The 26,820-nt window shown below is 37.8% G+C and overlaps 2 protein-coding genes and 1 pseudogene across 4 annotated transcripts in view; all 3 read right to left on the bottom strand.

The window, feature by feature from the left end:
* Positions 1 to 4,874, bottom strand: part of LOC111341971 (uncharacterized) — a 20,219-nt pseudogene extending 15,345 nt beyond the window's left edge. The window contains exons 1-4 of the transcript XR_015989386.1: positions 4,678 to 4,874; positions 4,476 to 4,555; positions 3,498 to 3,569; positions 1,224 to 1,341 (exon numbers count right to left, since the gene is read on the bottom strand). The product of XR_015989386.1 is annotated as an uncharacterized LOC111341971 (transcript). The remainder of the gene's footprint in view (positions 1 to 1,223; positions 1,342 to 3,497; positions 3,570 to 4,475; positions 4,556 to 4,677) is intronic.
* Positions 4,875 to 9,325: 4,451 nt separating this feature from the next.
* On the bottom strand, positions 9,326 to 15,744 carry LOC148726357 (uncharacterized). The gene is made up of 6 exons (XM_088727125.1): positions 14,885 to 15,744; positions 13,052 to 13,114; positions 12,639 to 12,709; positions 10,370 to 10,429; positions 9,635 to 9,684; positions 9,326 to 9,532 (listed from the first exon to the last, which is right to left on the bottom strand). Exons 1-6 carry the CDS (start codon positions 15,045 to 15,047, stop codon positions 9,433 to 9,435), a joined length of 507 nt encoding a protein of 168 aa, XP_088583251.1. The 5' UTR covers positions 15,048 to 15,744; the 3' UTR covers positions 9,326 to 9,432.
* Positions 15,745 to 15,895: 151 nt separating this feature from the next.
* LOC111319017 (BAG family molecular chaperone regulator 1-like) lies at positions 15,896 to 24,225 on the bottom strand. 2 transcript variants are annotated; one of them, XM_088727132.1, is made up of 6 exons: positions 24,110 to 24,225; positions 23,075 to 23,145; positions 18,999 to 19,106; positions 17,726 to 17,788; positions 17,280 to 17,331; positions 15,896 to 16,316 (listed from the first exon to the last, which is right to left on the bottom strand). In XM_088727132.1, exons 1-5 carry the CDS (start codon positions 24,192 to 24,194, stop codon positions 17,311 to 17,313), a joined length of 348 nt encoding a protein of 115 aa, XP_088583258.1. In that variant the 5' UTR covers positions 24,195 to 24,225; the 3' UTR covers positions 15,896 to 16,316; positions 17,280 to 17,310. The 2 variants fall into 2 exon arrangements, with proteins under 2 accessions (XP_088583258.1, XP_088583259.1); XM_088727133.1 differs by lacking the exons at positions 15,896 to 16,316; positions 17,280 to 17,331 and adding an exon at positions 16,377 to 16,431.
* Positions 24,226 to 26,820: the final 2,595 nt, after the last annotated feature.

Here is a 26,820-nt window from a genome sequence, read left to right as displayed (position 1 = left end):
TGTCTTTCCACAAAAAGGGATGGATTGATGAGGCAGGTAAGCTAAAGTCGCTTCGGATTTCTTGCACAAATTATCGGTCTATTTTTACGAACTGCGAACGAGTGAGATTCAGTACAAATTATCAGTCAATTTTTACAAAGGGGATACAGTAGCTTACTACTTTTTTTTAGGTGTTAAGAAATGGATCCGCGCATGTCTACCAAGAGGTCCAACAGCTGAGCGGTCGTTGCTGGTTTGGGATTCATTCCGTGCTCACCTGACAGAGCCAGTTAGGAAAGATTTATGGCGGCGAACGATCGACATAGCAGTGATTCTCGGCGGCTTAACTCCAGTGCTGCAGCCTTTGGACAAGTGCTCCGGCAAGCCGCTCAAAGACAACATGCGAAGACACTACCTTTCTTGGTTGATAACAGGCCCCTTCGATTTTACCTCAGCAGGCAGAAAGAAAGCTCCTTCCTGAAATCTGGTCCTGGTTAAAGGAAGCCTGGAGCGATATTCCCGATGAGATGGTGAGGCGATCCTTTAAGAATCGTGCAACCTCCAACGGCACTTGACGGAACAGAAGACGATGCCATCTATGACTGTCATGAAATTTATGCAGGTGACGAGGAGATGAAAGAAGAATTCGACACGGATAGCGAAGATGATGATGAACGCTGATGACGACGAGGACTTCTGTGTAAACACATTTAATTTAACAAACGGCTCCTTTAAGAGCCACCACATTCTTAAACGTTAATAACCAACGATTACATATTGTGTTTCTTTACTTTAGCTCAGCTTATAGGTAAATACGATCCGATTTAGTAGAGTTTCCATGTGTTGGAAAAAATTTTTTTCGAAACCTTTCGGCTATAAGCCGAGACCCCCTCTAGCGCGCAAATTTTAATCCACTTCAGTTTTAATTTGTGTAAAAATTCGTTCGGCTTATAGTCGAATAAATACAGTAGTGTGGGTGAGTTAATTTGGGAATATCTTCCAACTTGGCATGTGTGGGTCACAATAATTGTGTGTTCTGGCAGCTAGTGACCTCTAATCAAGGGAGTGAACAGCAGAAATGGACAATTTTTACCATTAGATAGTGATGAATATTGCAGCCAGTTTACAGACAGGATTGTTATATTTCTTATGCGTGAACACCTGCACAAGAAGCAAACAGTCCTGCAGAAGTAGTTATACATATATTTATTCCTAGTATCACGGTACAGAAACAAATACCTTACTCTAGTCAGCGAGCCACAAAAACATGTATCCAAGTGCTTGATGAACCATATACATTGTGCACAGTAAATTTTCTCCACTAAACATGATCTTGTTACGGTTTTTCGCCCTTCAATCTTTCTAAGAGCGATGAAGTATGCAATCAAACACCGGTTTTAAATAATAATAAAAAGACGCCAAAAAAAATTCTAGAAACAAAGACCCAAAGACAAAGATCTGAAAACTAAGAGCCGGACACCTAGACCAAAAAATTAATACTATGTACTTGTAGATATTTTTTCTTTGTCAAGGAGGAGGTTACTAGCTCTTGCACATCTGTTGTACTGAGTGAATAATACAAAAGGGAGCCATCATCAAATGGTTAGACTAACAATTCTTCTGATTCTTTGTTTAAGTGTAGTTGGGTAAACCCTTGTGAACATGCTGGGTTAAGTTTTCAAGATAACATGATCACAGTTTTAGGCATTTATGAGAGAACTGGACTCCAGTGCTAATATTGTGGGATGTATTAATTAGAATATTTTGGTTATTGAAGTATATGTTGTCATTTTACTTGAATGGCTTCTGAGTATCTGCCATATAAATGAAATTACTCACAATTCCAATCAATTAGTCAATTCCGATACATGATATTTAGGGGGAGGCTCTCATAGAAAAAGTAAAAATTTCTTAGAATTTCAATTTGTGCCTTTTTATGGACAATTCATTCTTACCTCATGTCAAAACCATGAGACAATTAGACATGCATCTGGTAGTGCATATATGAGAACTAGATTATGGCAAAAGTCTGTTAAAATTGACCCCCTTTCAGTTCATCAAGTAACTAAACTGTCTAAAGGAAAGAGCACCATAGCATATTTTCTTCAACTCTTAGGAAATCTCCTTAACTGACATTATTTGCCATTCTACATCTCTTTGGAAATATCACATTTAGTCTCCTAGTCTCCTCGATGGTCTTCGACATATCTCATCAGTGCGGGTGAGTTAATTTGAGAATATCATCCAACTTGACATGTATGGGTCGGAATACATTTTGTGTGTTTTATATGGAGATAAACAAATACACATACAGGAAGCAATGCTGTAGTTAAATTATACTGCTCTTAAATTTTTTTCTTTTTTTAGGTGAGTTTGAATACCTTATGGCTGTACAAATACGTTAAAAGTCGCCAAAAAGTGCTCAAAACATAGCGAAAAAATTTCTCAAATAGTGCTTGATTTCTATAAAGAAAGTGCTTGAAAATTAGACATTGTGCAGGAAAGATGCTCGCGGTTAAGTTTCTGTTTGTTTTTTTTATTATTTCCTAGCAGAGGGTTTAGACACATTCCTAGTTTTATCAGTCTTTTAACTCTCGGTTTTCTATAAAGTATAACAGCGTTTGTCGCACAAAAACTCTTTAATATCAGTCACTGAGCATATAGTTTCTAAAGCACACAGCATCACTGAACTATAGTGGATTTTATTGTATCGAAGAATTACAAAAGCTTCAATACAAGAGCGCTAAAAGTTTTGGAAAAACACGAAGTCACGAACCACTCAAAATCGACTGTTCCCACGCTTAAAAGGACCATGGCTCGTGCATTTCCATAACAACAGTCAGCCGGTCAGGCGACAAGGTTGAGTTATCTCTAATTAATGCTCATGATAATAGAATTACGCGGCCTAACCAAAAACGTTTCAAAGACAAATTATTGCATTTAACATATGGAAAATTGTGAAAAATGTGCTGAAATATTTCTCAATAACTGAAAAACTCCTCAAATTCTACTCAAGAGTGCTAGAGATGTAAAATAGTGCTTCAAATTCGAAAAAGTGCCAAAAAATTCCACTAATCGAAAGCTAGAATATTCCATGGTACGCTGTAATCTCAACAGACGCTTGTATCCTTACACTTATTGCTTCTTTAAATCGTGCAAGAAAATCCCTTACATTTGAACGACGTAGCAAAGAATACAAATTAATTCATTTAACAACACAGTTTGAGTTATATTTTATAAGTCTGTCCATTTCGCTTTCGACTTCCGTTCCGCTTTAATAAATTTTGATTCTACCATGTTGCTTTATACGTTGGAAGAATAATATACCTTCGAAATTCAGAGGCTACCAACTGTAAAACTGAGCTTACACATACCAATAAGCTTGCTGAGTGAAAGAACTGAGAAGAAGTTGACAATATGTGTTTCTTAGGCGTCGTTTCTTTATGTGCGTTAAACGTAAGTAATCATAAATGTCACCTCTTCATTTCAAACTAGTTAGTTGAAGGCATTTTTCTTACCTTTGGCTTTAAGCTTCTCTCCTGGCTCTGCCACAGTTCTTACACAACGCTAGAAGTCGATTGAATCAACAGCTGTTGGAAGAAATTGAAGTGAGTTCAACAATAGTATTCTGCAACCCACTCAAATAAAACCGCTCGCTTTCGAGTCTCTATGCATGAAATGTCTCAAATTGAAGGTTGTTCGCCAACTTGTCTTTCTTGCCCGTTTTTCTGGTCCTAAACTACATATTCTATATGATAACACGCGGGTTGCTCTATGCGAAATTTTAAAAAAGATGGTCAAAGATGCAAACAATATTTTTCTTGCCTCACAGCGCTCAGAGAATTTACTACTTTGAATTGACAAGTGAAAGGACCGGCCAGACTAATAACCTCTCTAAGATCAGTACTCACAACAGTATGCCTTTCGATCGTTCATTTACTAAATCTAACAATTACAGCCTGCATGAAGAATAATCTGTGCAACTTGGACTTTCTAGGCACCCCTAATCCTCAATTCCCTTTAATGTTTTCGCAGTCTAGTCTCCATATTCCACATATCTGTTTGTTATACATACGCTTGTTTAGGATATTCAATGGTTATTATTAGAACAGCCGATTGTATCCTCACGTAAACTTTTATCAGTAGAGCAAAGAAGATAAATTGATTTCCAAAGTAACTCAGCTCGAGGAATAATATTTCCCACGTATTCACATTTTACTTTCGATTTCTGCTTTCATTTTCGAGATCAAATTTGACTCCATCATGTCGCGTTATAGGGCCAAAACACCCAAAACTTAGATGTTACCCGTAGTATAATCTAACCTACACACATCAGAAAGCTTGCTGAGTTAAAGAACTGGGAAGCTGTAATCACGATTTGACGATCTAGGTTCTTTGGTTTCTTACTTAGCGATTCTGCTCGAGGCATATGCAATTAACAATGTCATATATGACATCAATATTTTTACATTGTTTGTTGAACGCTCTGTTCTTACCTTTGGTTTTATGATCCTCTCCCGATTTAGACACAATCTTTTAGTTACACAACCCTTGAAATCGATTCCACACTGATTACCTGTTAAAGGAAATTGATTTGAATTCAACTGACAACATTATTCACTCTTGTGAAACCGCTTGGTTTTGATTCTTCATCAAATGTCTCAAATAGAAGTTTTTCCTCTAAATCGTCTGTCTCACCCGTGCTTCTGGTTCCAAATTACGTTTTCTAAATATCAAAAAGTGAGTTGCTCTTTTCAAATTGTAAAAAAGATGCGTTAGTTAGCTTCCGGCGATCCAGCGCAATGGTATTTTGCTATGCTTTTAGAATTAAGGTGTTGTCAATCAGATCACGCGATCTGTCTATAATTACACGCCAGTCAACTCATACTAAAGGATCAGAAGCACTCATCCGTATGACTGAATCCAACAGATCATGAAATTTAAACCGAAAAATGTAAATGTTACGCAACAAGTATCCAAATTATTTAGGTCCACCACCCTTATACACTGCCAAGATCTCGTCTGTAACTCCCTTTACTATCTGCCATACAATTATTACAATGTGAATTTGGAGATTTTGGTATAGGATCAACAAATACTCCGTAATTTACATCTTTTTTATTCTCATCACTTGTCTGCTTGACATTGTGCTGATCTTGTGAGGAAAAATTCTGTGTTGATCACTTGAGGGAGTTGAAGGGTTATGGTACGTTGTTAAATGCACCTCCAACTTTGGACCATCACAGACAGTTTGTAAGGAACAGAGCGGGTGAAAAATTTATACTTAGGAATCAGTCATTATATATGGGGAGGTGTCACATGGTTTCATTTTATGTGTTTTTGCCCTATGAGCACGTAATTCCTTTTTTGACCGTTCCCTCACCTTTGCTAGAGGTTAGCAAATTAAAACTCTGTAATGACTACTTATATCAGATTTACGTTTTAGACAATAAATCTGACATCTCGCGAGGCCAAAATTTATTCCGACACGAACTAGTCTGGCTTCTATTTGTTATAGCACTTTCACAAACAAAACTCGACTGTTGACCCAAAAATCGACCAGAATATCGAAAGAGAAAGAGCAGGAAACCTAGAAATGGATAACGCGCTAAAATGGGCTCGTTTCAACAAAGTAAGCGCTCAGACAAAATGTAATGCACTGTGGAAGTAAGGTGAGGTATTTTCATCGAGAATTTAATGGTATTTTTACTTTCCAAGAGCCGTCGTAAATATTCCCCTACAAACTTGTATATTTTCGCAAGGTGATCATCTCACAACTGGAGCTTGGGCTGCCTGTGGTCCGCTTGATGTTGTATCGATATTGAAAGGAGAAATTCTGTATTTGTCACTGAAATGAGTTAAAGAGTTAAACGCGAAAAATAGAAGCAGCGTACCTTTCACTGACTTCGCGTCTCAGTGCTACATTACCAAAATTTATAGATTTTTTCGCGGAAAGTGCTGACCGTACGATATTTGCGCACGAGTTTGTTTTCCGAAAACGAACGAAGGAGGTTTTGCGAGCGAGTGAGTCAAACGTAACTCCCTTATGGAGTTTGACAGAGTTTCTTCGAATTACACAAAAGTATTGAATATAGTTGCTGGGTCGTAATGACGGGGAAAACTAGCTTCAGTGCAAGCACACCACACCAAGCACGCACCAAGGACTGTCAAGCTATCCTTCTCAACCATCTCCAGTTTCTATATACTTAATACAATTCTATACTTATTAATTAGTTATAATTTATAATTAATTAATAATTAAATACAATTATAATTTATAATTAATTATTAATTTATTAGTTATACAATTCTATTTAGGTAAATCAGACTTGTTTCATTCTGGGTAACTCTAGTCGACTGATTCTAAAATTGAAAGAAATGAATTAACATCCAACTTGGCCGCTGTCAACGTGGGACTCTTAAGCCAACATTGAACTGGCTGACAACATCGGTGTAGTAACACAAAATTCAATTTAATTGTTGTCAACACTGGACTACATTATCAAGTAGTTGTTTTGATAAGGCTTCACTGGCTGTTCCTGTTTTCCATTAATCGTGCAATCTCACCAGTTTCTCGGTAATTTCTCTCTGAAATCTTATAGAAATCTTCGCTCTTCAGCAAAACATGAAAGACGAAACGGTTCACCGCGAGAGCGAAGGATTGGCCTGTATGACGCCGTTCTCACTATTTCATGATTATTGGCGAATTTGGAACGCTTGTAAAGAATTCAGCATCGAAATATTTATCGCGGCGTTCAACCGACTGAAATCATTACGTCAAGAAATTGCCTAAGTATCGCTGTGATCCTAGCTGAAAGAATAGCCACATCTTGAGACGAGCACGTGACGATTGAAAAACCTCCCAAATGAGGTCAAATCGCGGTAATTGAGAACTTTATGCAAACGGATGTTACTAAAGGTGGAGATTGGTAATAAAGAACGGGTGATGGGGAATAGGAAATGGAAAATGGAAAACGAGGAATGGGGAATAAGGAATGGAAAATAAGGAATAGTAAATGGAGAATATTGAAAGAGGAATGGGGAATGAAGAATAAGTAATGGAGAATGGGAATGTAAAACGACGAATGGGGAATGGGGAATGAGGAATGGGAAATAGATAATGGAGAATAGAAATGGCCAATGGCGAACGGGGAATGGGAAATAGATGAAAGAAAATAGAAATGTGGAATGGGGAACGGGAAAATAAAATGGGAGGTTGAAAATGGGACACTAATATTCTTGGAGATTTTACGTTTATAATGCGCGATAGATATTTTCAGCGTTGATTATCGATATCCACGCTTTCTTTCTAAAACGTTTAGAGACAAAATTAAGTAACAGAATTAATTGATGTTAACAGCTAAAGGATGCAGTAAAACTACAGTTTATTTGTTTCATTAACACGTGATAGGTCGAATTAGAATTGTTGCGATTACTGAAAAAGCTATATTACTGTTTACTTGAAAAATTGGTAAATTGTAGGTTACAAAGTGGTTAGCCGTTAAATGCTTGATTTCACTACTCAACTTCCAAGGACAAGCGAGCCCACAGTCGAATATCCTGCGGGCTATGAAGGTAGATCGTCGACAAAATGTTCGACTCGTCGTTTCGTTATGGCGTTTCGTCGTTTCCGCCCTCCGTTACTACTAGTCGAGTCGTTGTTTTCAGAGTTCGAGTCACCGTATTAAAAGTCGACTCATAACTTCGTGAGTTCGTTTCGTCGTCTTATCAGGTCGATGCGTCGGCTGGTCTCTTTGATTCCGAGTCGTCGTTTTACGAGTCCGATTCCTCATCGACCACATCGGTTCGTCGTCGTTTGTCCTTTTCCCATTTCGTCATGGCGTTTCATCGTTTCGTTATGTCGTTTCGTCTTTTCGCTATGTCGTTTCGTCGTTTCAAGGCGAAGTGAAGACTCTTAAACATAGCGACTACACTATGAACTGGTTTCGCACCAGTTTTCACATTCGATGACGTCATGCCCCCCCCTCCCCACTCAGTTTTCAGTGTTCACTGGCACGATTTTATGTGCAAACAAACGTCCCTTCCTATGCTTTTATCAACCGCTAAACAAAGTTGATAAACCATGTCGATGTATTTTAGATGGATTGTGTTCTCGCGGAAGTTACGGGAATGAATTGTTACTTTGCTGCAGTAAATCCTGAATTTCATACGACTCTATATATTTATATAGCTAGCCCGATATCTACCATGGTTAAGTCTAACCTAATTGCAATTAAGATCGGTACGGCAGGAACTATGACGGCAGAAGCACGACGTCCGAACTGGGTCTAAGTATCGGTGCAATCTGGAAGAATAGTCATAACTTAAAGCGTGCTTGTCGCGATTGGGGAAAAAAAAAAACAAAATGTGTAAAATCTAGCAGTAAGTTTTGCTCTAAATCCCAACTACATGACGCAGTCACTAAAATACATCGTCACTTCCTTACCAAAGTTCGCGAGTCTTGTCGAAAATTTCGGAGGAACTTGTATTTTACTCAACGGCGGTCTTATCGTAAGACGCATAAGGGTCTTATTTAGAACTGAAAGCGAAACCAGGTCTGTCTGTCTGTCGAGATGTACTGACACTAGGCAGACGTTAATCAATCTCCTTATTTTGTTATTTTTGCGATAAGGGAAGGAGCACGATGTTACAATTCAACTTCGGGTTCGTCTTCAAACGGCTAACAAATGGTAAGAACAATTAAGCCATTGATGACTTTTTCCGTTTTTCCGTGACCTCATCAAAACAAGTTGTCTTTATGAAGTTCCTGGTCAGTTTTATCATAAATTTCTGTTTACCTTTTCTTGCAGCCTTCCCTCCTTTTTTTCGCAAACCTTTTTATTCACGAAACGGACTTCGCCGAAAAAGGAAGAACTGCTGTGGTCTAGTTTGTTGATTGTGCAAATAAGTTTACTCGTGAGTCACTCAAGAATCTCTTCGTATCAGTCGCTCTTAAATAGCATCTCAATATAAAGAAGAAATAGAGAAAAATGGGAAGTTGTGGCAAGACCGCAAGATTAGAAAAAGAAATTGTGGAATGCGACAAAAAAAATGTACTTTTGTATTTGTTCTGTAGGCAAGTCTCTTAGTTTGCGTCAAAGAAGGTGAAGAGTCAAGAGGGCTGAAATAATCTCACAGGCCCTGCGTGTAGCGTGCTCCTCCAGTTATGCGGTTAGTGGACCAAAAAAATTAATGTTTACAACGAGAATTCGGTAAATTTATGCAGACCCTGGACTGCTTCTTGGTCGGTTTGCATAACATCAAGGTTACTGCAGTTTAATGCTGTTAAAACTCTCTGGTCAATGACGATTTTGACATTTTGGCGTAGAATTGCCAACCAACACTCTGCATTGAAAATTTAACTTTATTCACATTTCTTACAGTTGCTATGTACAGTGGCAAGATTGTTTTCCGATTTACAAGAAATGAGAATAACTTTCAGAAAGGTAATGTCTACTCTGGTTTCATAATTTCCTTCTGTTTAAGTTTATCCTCAAACTTATCGATTTCTGCCATGGCTTCTACAGCCTCGTCATCTTCTTCACTGGACTCTCTATAAAAAAATACAACAAAAAAAATACATAAATTTGGAGAAAATTGTAGCAAGACTACGCTGTAACAAAACACGAAAGACATTGCGAACTTTCCCACTTACGAGATATTGAAGACAAGGTCTCTGGGCTGACGATGTGAAATTGCTTCTTTCTGCTCGAGGTAAATCGAAGATATTGGTTTTGTTAATTAATTGTGACATTTTCACCTGTGGGGGGGAGGGGGAGAATCTTCAGATTTAGAGGGATCAAATGGTTTTCAGGGGGAACAGTCGTTATTAAAAGAGTATAAAGGGGGGAGGGGAGGGAACTGTAAGAAACTGACTTCCACTGAAGAATACTAGAGAGCTTTAGGGGGGAGGGGCCACAAGGTTAATTTCATGGAGACACAACCAAAACACCTTGACCTCCCCCTGAAAAAAAACTGTCTCTTTTTTGAAATTTAAGAAACAGTTTTCCCCCTCCTCTCCTCCTTTTGAATTCTGTTTGTATTCACATGCGGCCAGCATGATTTTACAAATTAGCCAATCATGTCAAGGCACTTTAACCTTGACATTGAAGATAGACAGAGTGACATGTTCCACACACACACCTTTTGTTGTTTGTTTTTATGGAGTATTTCTGAGTTTTCTTTCTTTGAGAAGTTTCTCAGATTTTAATTTAATCCACATGTTGTGGTTATTTCAAAACATATTCTTTTTCATCAATAAAAATTTCTACAAAGTTTGGACTGGAAGTTTTTACTCCCTTCTCCCTAAACATCAAATGTCATGACTGTTTCCCCAAACATGGCACGGCCTGCATGGTTGGCAGTATGCACACACACAAAAGAAACTCACCTTAAATCTCTCATCCTTTCGTTTGGCCAGTGTCTGTTGAGCTTCTTCTCTAAATGAAGTCTGCAAGATGCAAAGACACTTCAAGATTAAGATCAGTCTAGACTTGACCTCTTAAATCTGTCACCAGGTGTTCAAAGAGCAGACATGCAAGGAAATGCTATCCAGCAGATAAGATTTCACAAAAACTGCAGTGCTATCTATCGATCCTAGAGAGATTTTTGCACTGAGTCAAAAACAGTATCCATCTTTTGAACAACTGTGGCAAGGAAGATAATTTTTATCAGGACTCAGCACTAACTTTTCAAGTTACTTGTGGCTAGTGGCTCATGACAACTTAGATGTTAGAACTGTTTCAGTCTGTTTACTATCCAAATTGGCTATTGGAAATATAAAACCACTGGCCAAAACTGAATTTCTACTAGTCTGTGGCTATACATAGTTGGATTCTGTTAGTGTAGGGCACTACATGTTCATACTGTTACTATGTGACATATGTAAATATGTAATATACATACAACATATGTGACATATGTAAATACATACAACACAACATACCAGTTGGCAATTTTCTGACTGCACTGCCACCTAGCTGTGTGGAGGCGTGGTGGCCTCATGGTTAGAGCGCTCGACTCTGGATCGAGTGGTCTGGGTTCGAGCCCCGGCCAGGACATTGTGTTGTGTTCTTAGGCAAGACACTTTACTCTCACATTGCTTCTCTTCACCCAGATGTATAAATGGGTACCGGCGATTTAATGGTGGGGGTAACCCTGCGATGGACTGGCATCCCATCCAGGGGGGAGTAGAAATACTCCTAGTCACTTCATGCTACAGAAACCGGAATTAAGCACCGGCCTAATGGGCCACTAGGCTCATAAACAGACTTTACCTTACCTACTGCCACCTTGCTAGCAGGTGGTAAACTATTATCCTGCTATTGCAACACCAGAATCTCAGCTGACCATATATACTATCCCATAGTTCAGGAGGCAATTGGTAGTGTCATGGTTTAAGTGCACTTGACTCCAGATCAAGTGGTCTGGGTTTGAGCCCTGGCCAGGGACAGTGTTGTGTTCTTGGGCAAGACCCTTTACTCCCTCAGTGCCTCTCTTCACCCAGTGTTCGAAATTAGTGGTCGTCTGGTTGTCTGAGACGACAAAAAAGTTTGCCGGGCAACCAATTTTTAGTAAAATTAAGAGGCTGGTTGTCCAGACAAAAAAAAAAACGGACAACCCCGCCAAAAAATAGAAAATAAATTAACCATAAACAGCACCTGACCTACGTGATGGTTTTGTTTTGTCAATGTCCGTTAGTGTGAAGTTAATAATAATTTGCCACAGATAAGCGTTTTCCTGTGTTTTGGATATCTGTAAATTTTATAAAACATTGCCAGGTACAAAAATGTAAGAGACAAACACAAAGTTTCTTGTCAGGTGGCGATCAAGATCAAAGACGCCATTTTGAATATGCCACAACTTAAACCCAGACTTCCACGAAAACCATTGCTGCACACTAAGAACTATGGGATTAGTTCAAGCTTGACCACCATGTGATTACACCTCAAGCTCTACACGGCATAAAAATGGATGTTTTTGGAGTAGTGCACTTAAATGTGTGGGTTTTTCTACCGGGCAACCAAGGATTCATCAGGGCAACCAAATTCACGGCTTTGGTTGCCCAGCTTTTGAAATAGGGACAACCTGGATTTTTTTTAATTTTGAGCACTGTTCACCCAGGGGAATAAATGGATACTGGTGAGTTTAATTCTGGGGGTAATCCTGTGATTCAGGGAGGAGTAGAAATACTCCTAGTCAATTCATGCTATATATGGAAACCAGATTTAAGTGTTTGGCTCATAAACAGGCTTTACCTCTTTTAGCATTGCCACCTGGTTAGCTTGCGGCAAACTATTATCCTGATATTGCCACACCAGGATCTTTGCTGACCATACTTAAACCCATAATGAATTAATCATCTGCTGAATTAGAGGTCTAATGTCTCTATAATCAAGCCAGAGTGAAACTCAGTGGCAGTCTGGTGCTCTTATAACATCTACTTGCCTCGCACAGGGCTCAAAACGATGAAAATAAACCGTAATAATTTAAACTTTACCAAAGGCACTAGAAAAGACACCACAACTTGAACCAAACAGACAGATGTAACACATCCAACAGTCACAGGTAAATTGTATGAGTCTGTAAGTCATGGTATGTTCACCAAACTATCTACATGTTGGGTATAAAAACTACCAAAATTCAAAAAGTCTTCTCACTATTTTTTGCACATAGTCGGCTAGTTCCTGTTCTTTTCTCTTCTGGGCATCCTCCAAATGGGTTTTAAGTCCTAAAAACAAGATGAAGTTTAATATTTAACAAGGAAAAGTCGAGACAACTTTTTTTTATATCGAAGCCTGGGGGTCTAAATATCTATTAAAGTTTAGTCATTATTTAACACACTGCATCCCAAAATAATCCAAGATTTATTTGTATAAACAGTGTCCAGAGGGTCAAAACTACCAGTGGAAGGACATTTATTTCATTAAATCAACCCTTTTATGGAGAAAGCCTAAGGCCCACTGATTGTGTAAAAACTGAGGTTAAGGTTAGACCTCATGTAAATAAGTGGTTTTTAACATTTAGAACCCCAATTGGTGGAAAAAAGGAGTTGTAACTGAAATTCACTTACTTGGATCATTTTCCATTTCCAACAAAGTTCTGTGTGGCTGATAGGTTCCAGCTAATTTCTTGCCTGCAATTAAAGGATCAATTCGAATTTCCATTACCCAAACTCAAATTGAAGTTAGGGACCTAACATTATTTACAAGGAGGGGAGGGGGGTGGGTGGAAATGAGATGAGGGTGCTACCAAAATTTTGTGTGCACATAAAAAGGGGGGACCAAATAAAATTCTGCAATAACAATACCAGCAAAATTGACTTTTTATGTTTTAATTGGAGACTCTGACAAACAAAAGACTCAATCACTCAATCTAAACAAGATCTGGCAGAAGGGCCACCTAGTTTCGTCATTTCTGGGTATGCAATTCTGTGTTATTTTGTGGGTTGGAACTTGGTTTGAATAGGGAAAGTATGTATAACTACGTCTTAATAACATTTCATTTTGGTTTACAAAAATTGTTTTGGTATAGTATCTTAGTATCTGCCAAAAAATTAGTTTAAAGAGTTATGTGGGGGGGGGGGGGGGTGCAATAAAAAGTGTGTCACCAATAAAGAGGGGACTTGAAGTTTTTGAGAAGTTTATTAATGATTTCTGCCAACCCATCCCCCCCCCTCCCTCTAAATAATATTAGGTCCCTTAATAACCCAACTCCTAGAAGTGATTAGCATGTAACTTCTCCCTAAAATATGCATACATTATAAAGCAAACAGGTGAAGGGAATACTCAAACTTATCAAGTGGAAGTTATGTTGATCCCACCCAGAATTCTTATAACTAATTAACAAGGAAATGTGTGAAAGCTTATGGGGAGAATTACATATCAGATCTTGGGAGTTGAAAGGTTTAGTGAAAAAAAGAGTAATAAAACAAGATTTCAACACAAAACCAAAGGAAACATCCCAAAAAGTACTTTTATATAACCCACAGTGAATACACTTACAAAAAAATGCCACAATGATACGTTTTTAGCTTTTGATTGAAAAACATGAATACGATACGAATTCCTGACTGTAAAAAAAATTGTTGTGAAAAAGTTCTTAAAAGGGTAAATATTTTTAAATTCCAAAGTTTCGATAAAACCTAATTTAATTAACCTCCATCCTGAGAAAGTTATGATGAAGAAAAATTGTACAAAAAAAAAAAAAAACCAAAACAAAACAAGAAAACATGAATCATAAATACATTTGTGTGGCAAATGAATGCCATCGTCTCGATTTATTTATTGCAATTTTAATTTAAATGGCTATAATAAAGTTATAAGGTACAAGCGAAAAGAAAAGAAACGCCATATCGACAATCCCTAATGGAGTCCAGGACCCCATATGAAAACAGATCACCAAAGTTAAATAGGCTAAAAATATATTACATATGTTTTAAACTAGACATAATTATTACAAAAATTCCACCGAATATATGAATTAGATATATTATCCACTAAATTCTTCTTAAAGCGCATAGAGTTCAATTTTAATGCGCTATATAAGAACTTATTATTAAATTAAATTAAATTAAATTAAGACCTGCCTTAAAACTATTTACACTTCCTGCTCTCCGAGTATCAAAGGGCAAAAGATTCCAGGAATCAACTATTCTGTGAAAAAAATTATATTTGAGAGGATTTGTCGGTTCTTGCGTATTCCTTCTTGATAATGATTTTATCATATTCACTAAATGAATAATGGTTAGCATCCGAATAAACCTTTGGGCAGATTCCTGTAAGTGTTTATTTCCCACACCTCTAGAAGGCGTCAGAACCGCGAATTTGCACTTGAGGCCGTAAGATCTTTAACGAGAGGTAACCGCTGTTCCCAAGACTAATTTTTAAAGAGTATTTTAACGAACCGTTTCCTGTATGAGGTGCTGTTTTTAGGCGGTGATTTATTCCACTGACGACTAATGTAGACTTCTGTTCCGGGGGAGGATCTATACACTTCCAGAAAGCATTCGTATTCTCCATGGTTTCGGCAGAACTTCCTGACAAACTCACCGTTGCTAGGTCCGCCATGTTGATTTTCTTTTCGTTTCCAGGGATGCACGGTAACCTTCATCTTTCCACAGGCTACCCACACTACTAGTGCACAGCTTTCCTTAAGTCCATGCAATGTGCAGTGTTTTGGTTCACTTCGATGACTTGACGTTGTGAAATAAGGCCTGGTACTAAGAAATTCAGTCTTGAATGTTATCCCCATTTTATCTTAATTTGAAAATCTGCCAACTTTCTCAATCTGACCTTTCAGGTAATAATAAAAAAGGGAAAACAGTACAATTTAAAGCTCACCAAACCCTCACAAGATAATTTGGGTTTTATCAACTGAGTTCATAATGTAATTTGGCCTCTGTAAAGAGTTTCATGGCTGATGTTTCTGTTAACCCTTCTGAAATTCTCCATCTTCAAGAATCCTGCCAAGATCCTGCAAGGTCTCATAAGGGACCCATTTGGTGGTTCTGATGGGATCCCTACACAATGGGGAATTAAATTTCATGGAATGCAAATCTGGCAAAAAGCAAAAAGGAACAAAATGGAAAGAAAAAGAGAGAGGAAACGAAACACAATGAGAAGGAAACACCAAAGTAAAATGCCAAGAGATAAAAAAAAGAGAAAATCCAACATATTGACACAAAGAACACTGCAAAAATAAATGATCATCTCTCTTGCAAAATGCTAGAGGATGTGATAATTTGTGAAATTTGTCTACACTCAAGGCTATGGAAACTCTTTTTGTCAGTTGTCATGCAAGAGAGATGAAAAGAGGGGGCTTCCACACACCCTCTTATCTTGGATCTTTTTTTTGCAGGATAAAAAGATTAAATAAACACTCAATCTCCAAACCAATGAACACTGATTACACATGATACTCAGAAAGGACCTTGAAAAGGTCTATATTTATTCCTGTGCAGTTTTATTTTCCCACCGCATATTCACAAACAAAGTGGACCTATAAAAAACAGATGATAGAAATATCTCTTGATGATAATAATGGCATAAATACAGTCAAACTTAGAAATAATATTTACTATCTTTTTCAGAAATTTCTGTATCAGGCTCTCAGTCCATGGAGATGAGTAAAGAAGATAGTAAGCGACATACTGCAGTTGTACTCTTCGAGGAACTGCCACAGCCCAAGCTGTCCTATGCACACTCTCTCCTTTACTCATTTCCAACAGCCAAGAGACTGACACAAGATAAAATTTTCTTCTCTGCATTATCTTGCTATGAATTCTTCTTAAAGGATTCGATTCTGTTTGATATTCCATCACTCTTGTCCAATAAAAGCTGAAAGAGAGCAACAAAAAGTAAAACATTCAGCTAGCAAGGATCTCCCCAAAGCCAGAACCCTTTATTACCAAGATCTGATTGTTGGTTCTCCTTTCTAGCTGCTACACATCATCTTTTAAAATAATTTAGAAGAATTTAGTATTTGATCAAGATAGTAACTCCTTTCTGACAAAGGGGATAAGTTTCTAAAGAAACTGTGGTGATGCATCAATGGGGGTGACAAGGTAATTTGGTTTTATCAACCATGTTGAAATTGTAAATCGACCACTATAAAGAGTTCAAAAAACACATTTCAAGTGTTAGCCCCTTTGTCAGCACAAGTAGAGTAGAGTAGACATCTATATTTATACAGGATAGCCCCTTCAGTGTAGTAAACACTGGTATCAATGGAGGTCCTGTTACTCACCCATCCCATATCCATCCCATACCACCCCAGGAGAGGACATCCATCACACAGTAATCTCGTGCATGGGCAATTAATGTCTCCTGCCCCTAACCATGCAGGAGACGGGACCTCCATTATATTCGTCCCTATCTGAGAAGACTAGAATATCTAACCATTTCTTGATGTTATAGAAAGGTAGCATATTCTTCTCAATTATTTTAAGACTTTGAGTGTTGGTCCGGCCAGGGCTCGAACCCTCAACCTTCTGCACAACAGTCCAGCGCTCTATCCATCGAGCTAACCAGGAAGCGGCAAACGCTTGGAACATCTGCTTTTTAACTCTTTACGGTGACCAATTTACAATTCCTCCTTTCTAATAAGTTTGAGCATTCTCTTTCCCTGTTTTCTGAATAATTTATGGATAATATAGAGAAAAGTAACACGCTTATCACTTCTGGTTGTTTAAGGGTTAACTCCAAGATGCGATTAACCTGTAACTTTTCCCTATAATATCCATACATGATCCAACAAACAGGTAATGAGAATACTCAAACTTACCAGGTAGAACTTGTTACCTTGATTGAACACCAAATTCTCCTAACCAATTTACAAGAAAATGTGTAGCAGCTAGAGGGGAGAATTCATAATCAGATATGAGGATTTAAAGGGTTAATAAAATAATGCAACCTAAACTTAAAGAGTTTTGTACTGATGTAGCACCATATTCTCCCCACCAAATTAAAGAAAAGCTTGAAAGGAGAAATGGGGGAACTGTTTTACTCTCCACTTAATTTCTGAGATGCAATTGAGCTTTTTGTAATAATTCTTTTTTTATACTCAACATGATTGAAGAGTTTGTCACCTGCAGTGTCACAGGAAAAGAAATTTATTTGATCCCAATTGAATATGTAAGATATTAGGATATTGGAATTTGTATTGCTTGCACCAATCATTCAAACCTGTGACTAAGTCAAAAGTACAAAGAAATGTTAGGTTACACTGAAGTTGTTTTCAGACCCACCTGAATTCGTTGAACAAGAGATTTCTTTTTTGCCTTGGCTTGTTGCAGGCTGGGATCTATGAGCTGATTTAATCAGTAAGATAATTAAAATGAAAATCTCAGAACCAAATGCAGGTTAAGAAAGCTGCACCTAGACTACTTCATTAACAAATGAATAAAGGCTGATAGTTTCGAAAGAAACTGTTTGGGGCTGCGTCGGTGGGAGTAACGAAATAATTTGGATATATCAACAAAGTTGAAATGGTAAATTGGCCACCGTGATGATTACAAAAGCTGACGTTTCAAGCGTTAGCCCTTCGTTGTTAGCCCTTCGTCTATTTGCTCCGATGAAGGGCTAACGCTCGAAACGTCAGCTTTTGTAATCATTACGGTGGCCAATTTACCATTTCAACTTTGCTGATATATCCAAATTACTTCATTAACAGTTGCAAACTTCAATCCCATTCTTAATTTCTAACAATTTATCATTGTTGAAGGCTAAAATGATTTGTCATTTCTGTCTTTCTAAAGAAACTCTCCGTGGTGCTGCCTTGGTGGGGGTAACAAGGTAATTTGGTTAAATTAACTAAGTTGAAATTGTAAATTGGCCACTGTAAAGAATTAAAAGGTGAGGTTTCAAGCGTTAGCCCTTTGTCATCAGAGTGTATGACGAAAGGCTAACGCTCAAAACCTCAGCTATTTAATTCTTTACATGGCCAATTTACAATTTCAACTTAGTTGAAATAACCAAATTACATGAAAAATGTTTTTCTGTGTAGAATATTTTTATTCCTGGTAGGCCTTCCCTACACAGTGCCCCTGCTGTCACATATAGGGTAGTGTAAAAAAACAAAATTAACGAGTCACATTAAAAGTGACCAGCATCTAAATTCTCCAAACAATATCACACCTGAATCAAACATTAAGGTCACGAGAATAAAGACATTGATCAGTGACTAAATCAAAAGCTCCTTTTCTTGGTCATGGTGATCATTTTCTTTATTTTTGTGACCTTTGTGTGTGTGATTTTGGGGTGATATTGTAAGGAGAAATTAAATGCTGGTCAAATGGTTAATCAGCGCTTAATTAAGGCCAGAGCAAGCAAAAAATGAGACATAAGTTAAATAAAATTTAATGATAACTTCTTGAAACTGGAAATGTCAATCTTACGTAAGAAACCCACTAAAACTTGCTTTTCTTTGCTCTTCAGCTTCTTCAAGCAAAACGAAATTTACAACAAGTGGATAGTAGAACATCTCATCAGAACTTGGAATTTAAAATGTTAGCCACTGACCAAGGCATCCAGAGTCTCCAGGGTCTTCATGAGGTCCTCAGTTATTCCTTTTACTTTTCTTGTTAGCTTATCTAAGGTCTGGTTGACTAGTTCAGTTTGAAGAAATCCCTGTTGAGTAAAAAGCATTTTGATACATGAGATGTTTTAAAAATACTGTATGTATTCCTTTTTTCCAATATTCCCTGACTCATTGGATGGACTTATGGCTATGGAAGTTTAACATGCTTTAGATTCTGGATCCAAAGGCTCAGGTTAAATTGCAAATGGTGTCATTTTAGAATGGTGTCCTTTTCTCCTTAGATCTACCGATAAATTTTCCAAACTGTTTCCCAAGCATTTTTTTTTAAACTTGGCTTGGAGAGATGGGTGAATACTTAAAAATTAGCCTCTATTTAGTGTGGAAATATGCCTGGATATGATGCAATAGGTTTGCAGGGATTTACAACATACAAACAAATAACTCTTACTTAAAAAAAAAACCAAGAGACAATCAGACATGCATCTGGCAGAAGTGAGCTCTATCTGAAATAAACAAATTCATTTTAATTAACACCTACATAATATGTACAACTGTAGGCCAACACACTTCCTCAGTGTTCAATCTAGAAATTAGCCAAAGTGGGTCTTATGTCCCACATAAAAATTTAAATTGGGTCACTTTAAAAATGGTCTGGGTCAAACTCTGATATTGAAACTTTGAAAAACTGACATCATCCAAACTATCACCAGCTGGTACATCAAAGTTTTTATGCTTTTCACAGTTTTGATTTGTTTATAGCAGTACAGTTTTCCATGCAGGGCGAAATTTTCTCATAGTGTTAGTTGGTGAGTTTGAGGCCATTGGCTCTTGAAGTTCTGGAGGTTCACTTAACATCGAACTGACTTCTCCAGCTTCACCATCCTTATTCAGTCCATCTTCTTGATTTTCTTCAACTGCTGTGGTGTCCTGTGGACATTCGGGACTATACACAGTGGTCAGGTGACCGAGAGAGTGTGCGTGTATGTGAGAAAGAGCGGGAGTTCGAAGGGTGACAGTGTGCTGCTCGAGTCATTGACCTTAGTGGCTTCTCGGAATATTACAACTGCCATTCTCTTTAGTGTAATAGAAAAAATCCAAGCCCCAGATGGGACTTGAACCCACGACCCTCCGTGATCTAGTCGGATGCTCTAACCACTGAGCTACTGGAGACTCTATGGTGAGCAAGGGTCAATTTGTGGGCCTCGACTGGAACCGCATCGCGCGGCTACACAGCCAAGTATTGGTAAGCACCTGTGAAAACTCACTAACAGCATCACGCCGTCACATTAAGGCATATAAAGATGCGGCCAACCAACCTCCAAAGTGAGCATGTAAAGATGAAACAATTTTTTTAGTGTAATAGAAAAAATCCAAGGCTTGCAACTGAAAAACCGAGAAAATGAAAATTTCTTTAAAAAGCTGTCAAACTATCAACCATCTGACAGCCACGTCAGCGTGCTATCAACGGGTCTCAAATTCATCCCAACGCCCGTGACAAACGAATTTAAAATCAGGCCAACTTTTGCGAAATTTATTCGCAAGACAAATGCGCCTCCGTTACACCTTTCACAGACAAAACAAAGAACCACTTCTGTTTCATATCAAACTGAATGCCACCGGTTCAGTCTTCTATCGCCCTTCAGCCCTACTTGGAAATTTGTCATAACGCTACTTGCAGACTGCATCTAAGCCAAAAAATACTTTGTAACGCAATGAGGTCACGGCTCTAAAAGAGTTGAAACAAACTCTGCTTTAAACCTCACCGAAGCAACACAACAATAGTCATCATGAATAAGACAGAAAAAGCAAAAAAAGGCCAAAGTGCAACTCAACAACAGATTTCACTTCAAACCTCTCAAAGCACCGATAGTAAAAAACACGTAGTAAACACGATAGTAAAAAACACATTGATGGCTCAGAAATGGCTTTCACAAACTCCCAATATCTGCCTTTGGATACACAATTAGCCATTGCCGAAAACTATTTTTACTAATTACCCAATCATTTCTTACAAAAAAGGAAAATCCCTTACGACAAGCAAAAATACAGTTCGGAGGCGATAAAGCGATGCGACCTACAAAAGCCACACGGGGAGTTCGTGCCATTCTGTGTTTATCTTTATTCGCATAGCAAAAATTAATCGTTTGTCGGCGCAAAACTATCCACAGAAACTTCTGATCATTTCTGGGACAATTCATCATCTGAAAAAGTTGACATTTCCCGACTGACAATGAAACAGTTCTCAAAAAAGTAATGTGTGATTCTCTGTGCAGGGAAAAAAGAGAGTTGTGACAAAGGAAAGCATAAGTTTGTTGAGCCTTTGACGTCATGATGACATTTTTGTGGGCTTAGCTGGAACATGTTTTCAGCAATGGCGGACAATTTCTGTATGACTTTGAAGTGGTAAAAATTGGCCATCAAAGGTTTGTTTTGAGTTTTTAATGGAAAAAAGGGTCTTAACTTGACCCAATTCAACATTGTGTAAACAATTTAGGCCAAAATAAAATGGTCAATTGTCGTCTCAGGGGTACTTTAACTTATATTGTTGTGTGGTATAGTCGCTTAGGGCCAAGCTGCTAAAACTTACTAAAACAAAATTCTTATTCTTCAAAAATGTGCTTCTCTGCCTTATGTTCTTTGGTGACTACAATTCTCATGCAGTATCTTATTTTGCCTCCTCTAGCTTTCTTCCCTAAGATCTATTCTACTTTAAATCCACTTTGTTATTCTAGCTACTGTATGATATATCTAACAGCTTAACACCTACTAACATATCTAACTTATTTCCTTCCCAATCTTATATTCATTCATATAGCACAAGATCATCTTCAACAGGTGACTATATATATTAAACACTCCAGGTTATACAAACAAACCACTGGTAAGTCTTTTTTCAAGATATGGTATAAAAATCTGGAATAGTTTACTGTGTGAAATGGGTCAAATTTCCAAAAATAACTTTCATATCAATGTCCACCACACTTTACGGCAAATACTTTCAGAAGAAAATGATTATAGTAATCTACCCACCTTAAAAACCAAAATTTCCTGAAAACTTGGCTTATATTATCAATGTTAACTTCACTAAATTGAATTTATTCTTATTTATTTGGTTGTTTATTTAAAATTTTTTCCCCTCTATTTCTCTAATCTTCCTTGTGAGCCATTTGTATTTGTATAATTATATATAACATAGGTGTAACCACTGCTCATCTCGACTAACTAGTCTGCTAATTAATTGCAGGCCATGGATATTGCTTTCTGTAACATTTGCCATAATTAATAAGGCTGATCTGAAAGCTGAAAGTTGTTGATATCATGGAATATATTAATTAGAATAATTATGTTGGTTAATGAGGAAAATGTTGTCAGTTCTGTTTGTTTACAGCGAGCAATCTATATTGCAGGTAATTAAGCTGCTTTCAAATTGAAATGTTTTTGTTTTTTTCAGATTAGTTTGAATATCTTTTTGTGCTCTAAACAGGTTATGTGACAATTGCAGCTTGTGTGAAGAATAAGCTGTGAAACTGTCTTTCTTGGCACCCTTATACTCAATTCCCATTCCTCGTTTTAACACTCCTAATTAAAAGTTCGACTAATCGAAAGCTGCAAAATCTTATGGTTGTTATCCAAACAGACACTTGTGTCCAACTATACATGTACTTATGGCTTCTTTAAATCGTGGAAGAAAATCACTTACATTCTTAACAATGCGGCAAAGAAGACAAATTGATTTTTATTTCAACTCAGCTTGAGGAAATTATATTTTCCCAAGTATTCCATCTCAGACCATTTTACTTTCGACTTCCGCCTTCTTTGATTCTCAAAATGAAATTCGATTCAAGCATATTGCGTTATCCGTCAGAAAAAGACAACTTTCGAGAATCAGATGTTGCGCAGTAAAATTATGCTTACACATACCAACAAGCTTCTTGAGTTTAAAGAACTTGGAAGCTGTGAGCAGGGTATTTTGACGGTGTAGTCGTTACTTTATGTGCGATTCGTAAACGTCACAGCATCATTATTTCACAATGGTTTGTTACAAGTATCTCCTTACCTTTGGCTTGGAGCTTCTCCTGATATTTACACAATCTGTTGCACAACGTTTGGAATCAATTCGATGAACAGCTGTTGGAAGAAAATTAATTCATATGAAATCAACACACAATATTACGCAGTCAAATGAAACCGCTCGGTTTCGATTCTCGATCAAATACCTCAAGTGGAAGGTTGTTCTTCAGATCGTCCGTCTAGTACCTGCACTTCTGATTCCAAACCTCGTTTTCTACGTGTCAACAAACGAGCTGCTCGTTATGGATTTTGAAGACGTTGCATTTAGTTCCAGTGTGAAGGCCAGGGTGATGCTACATCGAAGGCGCTCATCGAGGGTCGAACACACAAGTTTATAGTACAGCGGTTAAAAATAAAATATGTCATGTAAGCTGTACCACTTATTCCCAACGAAAAGTTCAAACCCGAAATGTGCAAGATTGCACTGAACAAAGTATAAAGATATCCAAAAACAAATACAAATGTTTTCAGTGTGTTTGAGCTAATTTACAAGGTTGTCAATGCGCTAATAAACCTAACAGTAACGTTAGAATTTTAGACGGTAGCTTCATCTCTTAAAAAGTAAAGTTTGAGAGATATTCTCCTTGGAACGTTAAGTCAATTTTTTTAGTAATGTAATACGAAAAACTTGTCAACACTGAAACATCAAATGATTCGTAAAATAACGAACAAGATTTTCAGGAATTGAACACAGCCTAGCCTAGTCTTAAGTCAGTCTCACACTTGGAAGAATCTTCTCCAATATCAATTTACGTCACTGATCTGCAACGATTATATCCTCGAACTCGTCTCTTTTCCCATCGTAAAAACCCAAAAAGTACTGGTTTTTATCAGAACAATTTTCAAGGTTTTCCTCAAGGAACTCAATCTCCGATTTGTTTAAAGACGATTGAATAGTCGCCGCCATGATTACGCATTTAAGTGTCTCACTGAAAAACTGTTTTCAGTTTTAAATGTCATCCTTTCGCGGGCTTTCGCAAAGATTTGCGGGTTTCATAATTTCCCCGCTGACCAAACTTACCGTTTACTCTTACCCTCGACGAGCGCCTTCGATATAGCATCACCCGAAGGGCCAGGCTTTGAAACGATGTCGCCAATCGGATCATGTGATCACCTGATCAGAGACCCTTACACGTCAATCATCTTTTGCCAAACTATCAAAACACTCATCCGGATGACTAACTACAACAGATGATAAAATGCAAGTTAAGCCTTTCACTGCCAAGATCTCATTTATTAATATTTAAATTCTTCTTACTGTCTTCCATACGATTATTATGAACTGAGTTTGGAGAATTTAACCTTGGATCATCTCATAATCCCTAATTGATATTTTTCTTTACTCTCAGCACTTGTCTGCTTAAAATTCTACTGATCTTGTGAGGAGAAATTCTCTCTCGGTCACTCGTGGAAGTTACGGGTTTAAAGGACGTTGTTTTATATATTTCCAGCTTTGGACAAGCACAAACTCTAAGGAACAGAGGGGGTGAAAAAGTTTTGTGTAGTGGCCAGTGATTATTTAAGGCCGGGGGGGGAGCGATGTGGAGGATTTTGAGAGGTTCACATGGTTTTCAGGGAAATGGAGGAGGGCATACTGGCTGCCAATTAACCGCCGATAAACGGTGGGGGCCCCCCAAAAAACATCAGAGAGCCTAGAGCGCGATCAGCTAAATTTCATCATGACACAACCAAAGTCTCTACTGGTAACCTGTGTGGAATATTCAAATGAAACCGAGTGTGGCAGAGGAAAAAAAAACTAGCATAAGAGGTAAATCAGCAGAACTATTAACAGGAACACTCTACTTAGACTCGTGGAAGACTGGAAATCAGATGTTGACAGAAAGGAACTGGTGTACATACTGTCTACTGACTTGAGTAAAGCCTTGGACTCTCTTAGCCATTCTCTAATCATAAAGAAACTCGAAACCTAGGGCATTGGACAAAATTCTTTCAACCTTCTTAGATCATACTTTGGGAGAATAGGCTCAATAGAGTGAAAATAAAAGGAGTGACAAGTGACTGGAAAAGGATGGTGATTGGGTGCCCTCAAGGCTCGTCCTTTGGCCCCCTTCGGCGGAATTTGTTCCAAAATGATATGTCATTAATATTCCATATAAATAATGCTAATTTGAGCATGTATGCCGACGACCATCAGATGTATGTCATGGGGAAGAAGCATGACGTTGTTCCGCAAAGTATCAAGATACATGGAGAGAAAGCTTTATCCTGGTACAAGAACAACAATCTCTCAACCAACCCAGAAAAGCTCCAGCTATTAACGATCAACCCGAGAAATGTTGACAAAGACAACGATAATCCAAATTTTTCTGTTGACGGTCATACTGTTAAGAGAATGGGGGAAATACGGCTCTTAGGATTTCAAATCGATGAAGAATTGAGTTTTACTAGTCATATCAGTGATCTATGCTCTAAGGCCAGTCAAAAAGTAGGGGTCCAAGTGCGGCTACGCAATTTGATACCCTGTAATGTTAAACTATCACTTTACAGGTCTTCAATTCTGCCCCATATATCCTACTGTCATCTAGTATGGCAGTTTTGTAATGCATCGGATCGCAGAAAGCTTGAGCGGATTCAGGAGCGAGCACTTAGGGCGGCACTAGATCAGCGTCCTATCAAGAACTGCTAAGTCCCGCCAAACTACCGACGTTGAACAATCGGCGCCTACAAGACATTGCCACTTTGATGTTTAAAGTTGAGCACAGTCTCGTACCCGACAATATTTCTGACTTATTTTAATATAAAGAACACTCAGTATAATTTACGGAACAGCGACTTCGAACTGCCAAGATTCGAAACTGTAAGATTTGGTAGGAATTCTATAAAATATATGGGACCTCTCATCTGGTCCAAGTTACCAAGACACCTAACAGCGATAGAAACTCTAAATTCGTTCAAGAAGAACATAAGAAAAGTCGACCTTTGAACTCTCGTTGAAATTTAAAGCTTAACTAAATAACTTTATAATCTTTTTAATTATCTACTGTAAATAACTATTATCTACATGTGTAAATGTATTTGACTTTTAAATTTTTTAGTGTCCCCCATTAGCTTATAGCTAAAAACATAGACACTTAAATAAAGTTTTTCATTCATTCATTCATTCAAGTATCAAATCTTGAACTCGTTGAGTGCGACAACGATGTAGAAGGAGAATTTAGGTGATGATATATATGATGCCTGTACTTTCAATTGGCATTCAGGATGAGAGGATTTGGAAAGGAAAGATGACAAACTGGGAGCAGAAACGACTGTTGAAAGAATACTGTTTTCTGTTATTCCGATTGAGTGATATACAAGACAAGTTAATTGGCCCAGTTTCAAACATAAAACAAAAAAAGAACGACTGTTTCTGTTTCTCTTGTATAAGACAGAATGGAATTAACCAATTGTTCAAAAGTTCTTATATTGTGTTTGATGAAAGTTTGATAGGGATTACAAACATGATCGTAATATAGCCTCATAGAATCATCTCAAAATATATATAGAGATAAAACTAGCACAGTTATTGGATGAGTTCTCAGCCTAAACACGTGTCGTCATTCAATTGGCGAGGCTGCATATCAGTTTATGGTTAAAAATTTATGATATGCGCCTGATATCTTTAACCATGAAGCAGGAGGACTGGGTCGAGGTTATGAAGTCGAGGCTGACTGCTTCAAATTCCAGGGAAATCCCGTGCTAGAGAGAAAGATGAAAAAAGGTTTCTGACCT

Source organism: Stylophora pistillata, chromosome 7, assembly GCF_964205215.1.
Source record: "Stylophora pistillata chromosome 7, jaStyPist1.2, whole genome shotgun sequence".
NCBI lineage: Eukaryota > Metazoa > Cnidaria > Anthozoa > Scleractinia > Pocilloporidae > Stylophora > Stylophora pistillata.
This window is presented reverse-complemented; position numbering and strand designations above follow the sequence as displayed.

What these genes read in the sequence shown, in the direction of transcription:
- LOC111319017 (XM_088727132.1), bottom strand. Translation starts at nt 24,194, where the DNA reads ATGATCCGATTGGCGACATCGTTTCAAAGCCTGGCCCTTCGGGTGATG. An exon ending in GTCGAGGGTAAGAGTAAACG is followed by an intron (nt 23,146 to 24,109) that starts GTAAGTTTGGTC and finishes TTCTTCCAACAG; the next exon opens with CTGTTCATCGAATTGATTCC. An exon ending in CTCTTGTTCAACGAATTCAG is followed by an intron (nt 17,332 to 17,725) that starts GTGGGTCTGAAA and finishes TCTCCCCTCTAG; the next exon opens with CTGCTACACATTTTCTTGTA.
- LOC148726357 (XM_088727125.1), bottom strand. Translation starts at nt 15,047, where the DNA reads ATGGCGGACCTAGCAACGGTGAGTTTGTCAGGAAGTTCTGCCGAAACC. An exon ending in AGCACCTCATACAGGAAACG is followed by an intron (nt 13,115 to 14,884) that starts GTTCGTTAAAAT and finishes CTTTAATTGCAG; the next exon opens with GCAAGAAATTAGCTGGAACC. An exon ending in GGAAATGGAAAATGATCCAA is followed by an intron (nt 12,710 to 13,051) that starts GTAAGTGAATTT and finishes TCTTGTTTTTAG; the next exon opens with GACTTAAAACCCATTTGGAG.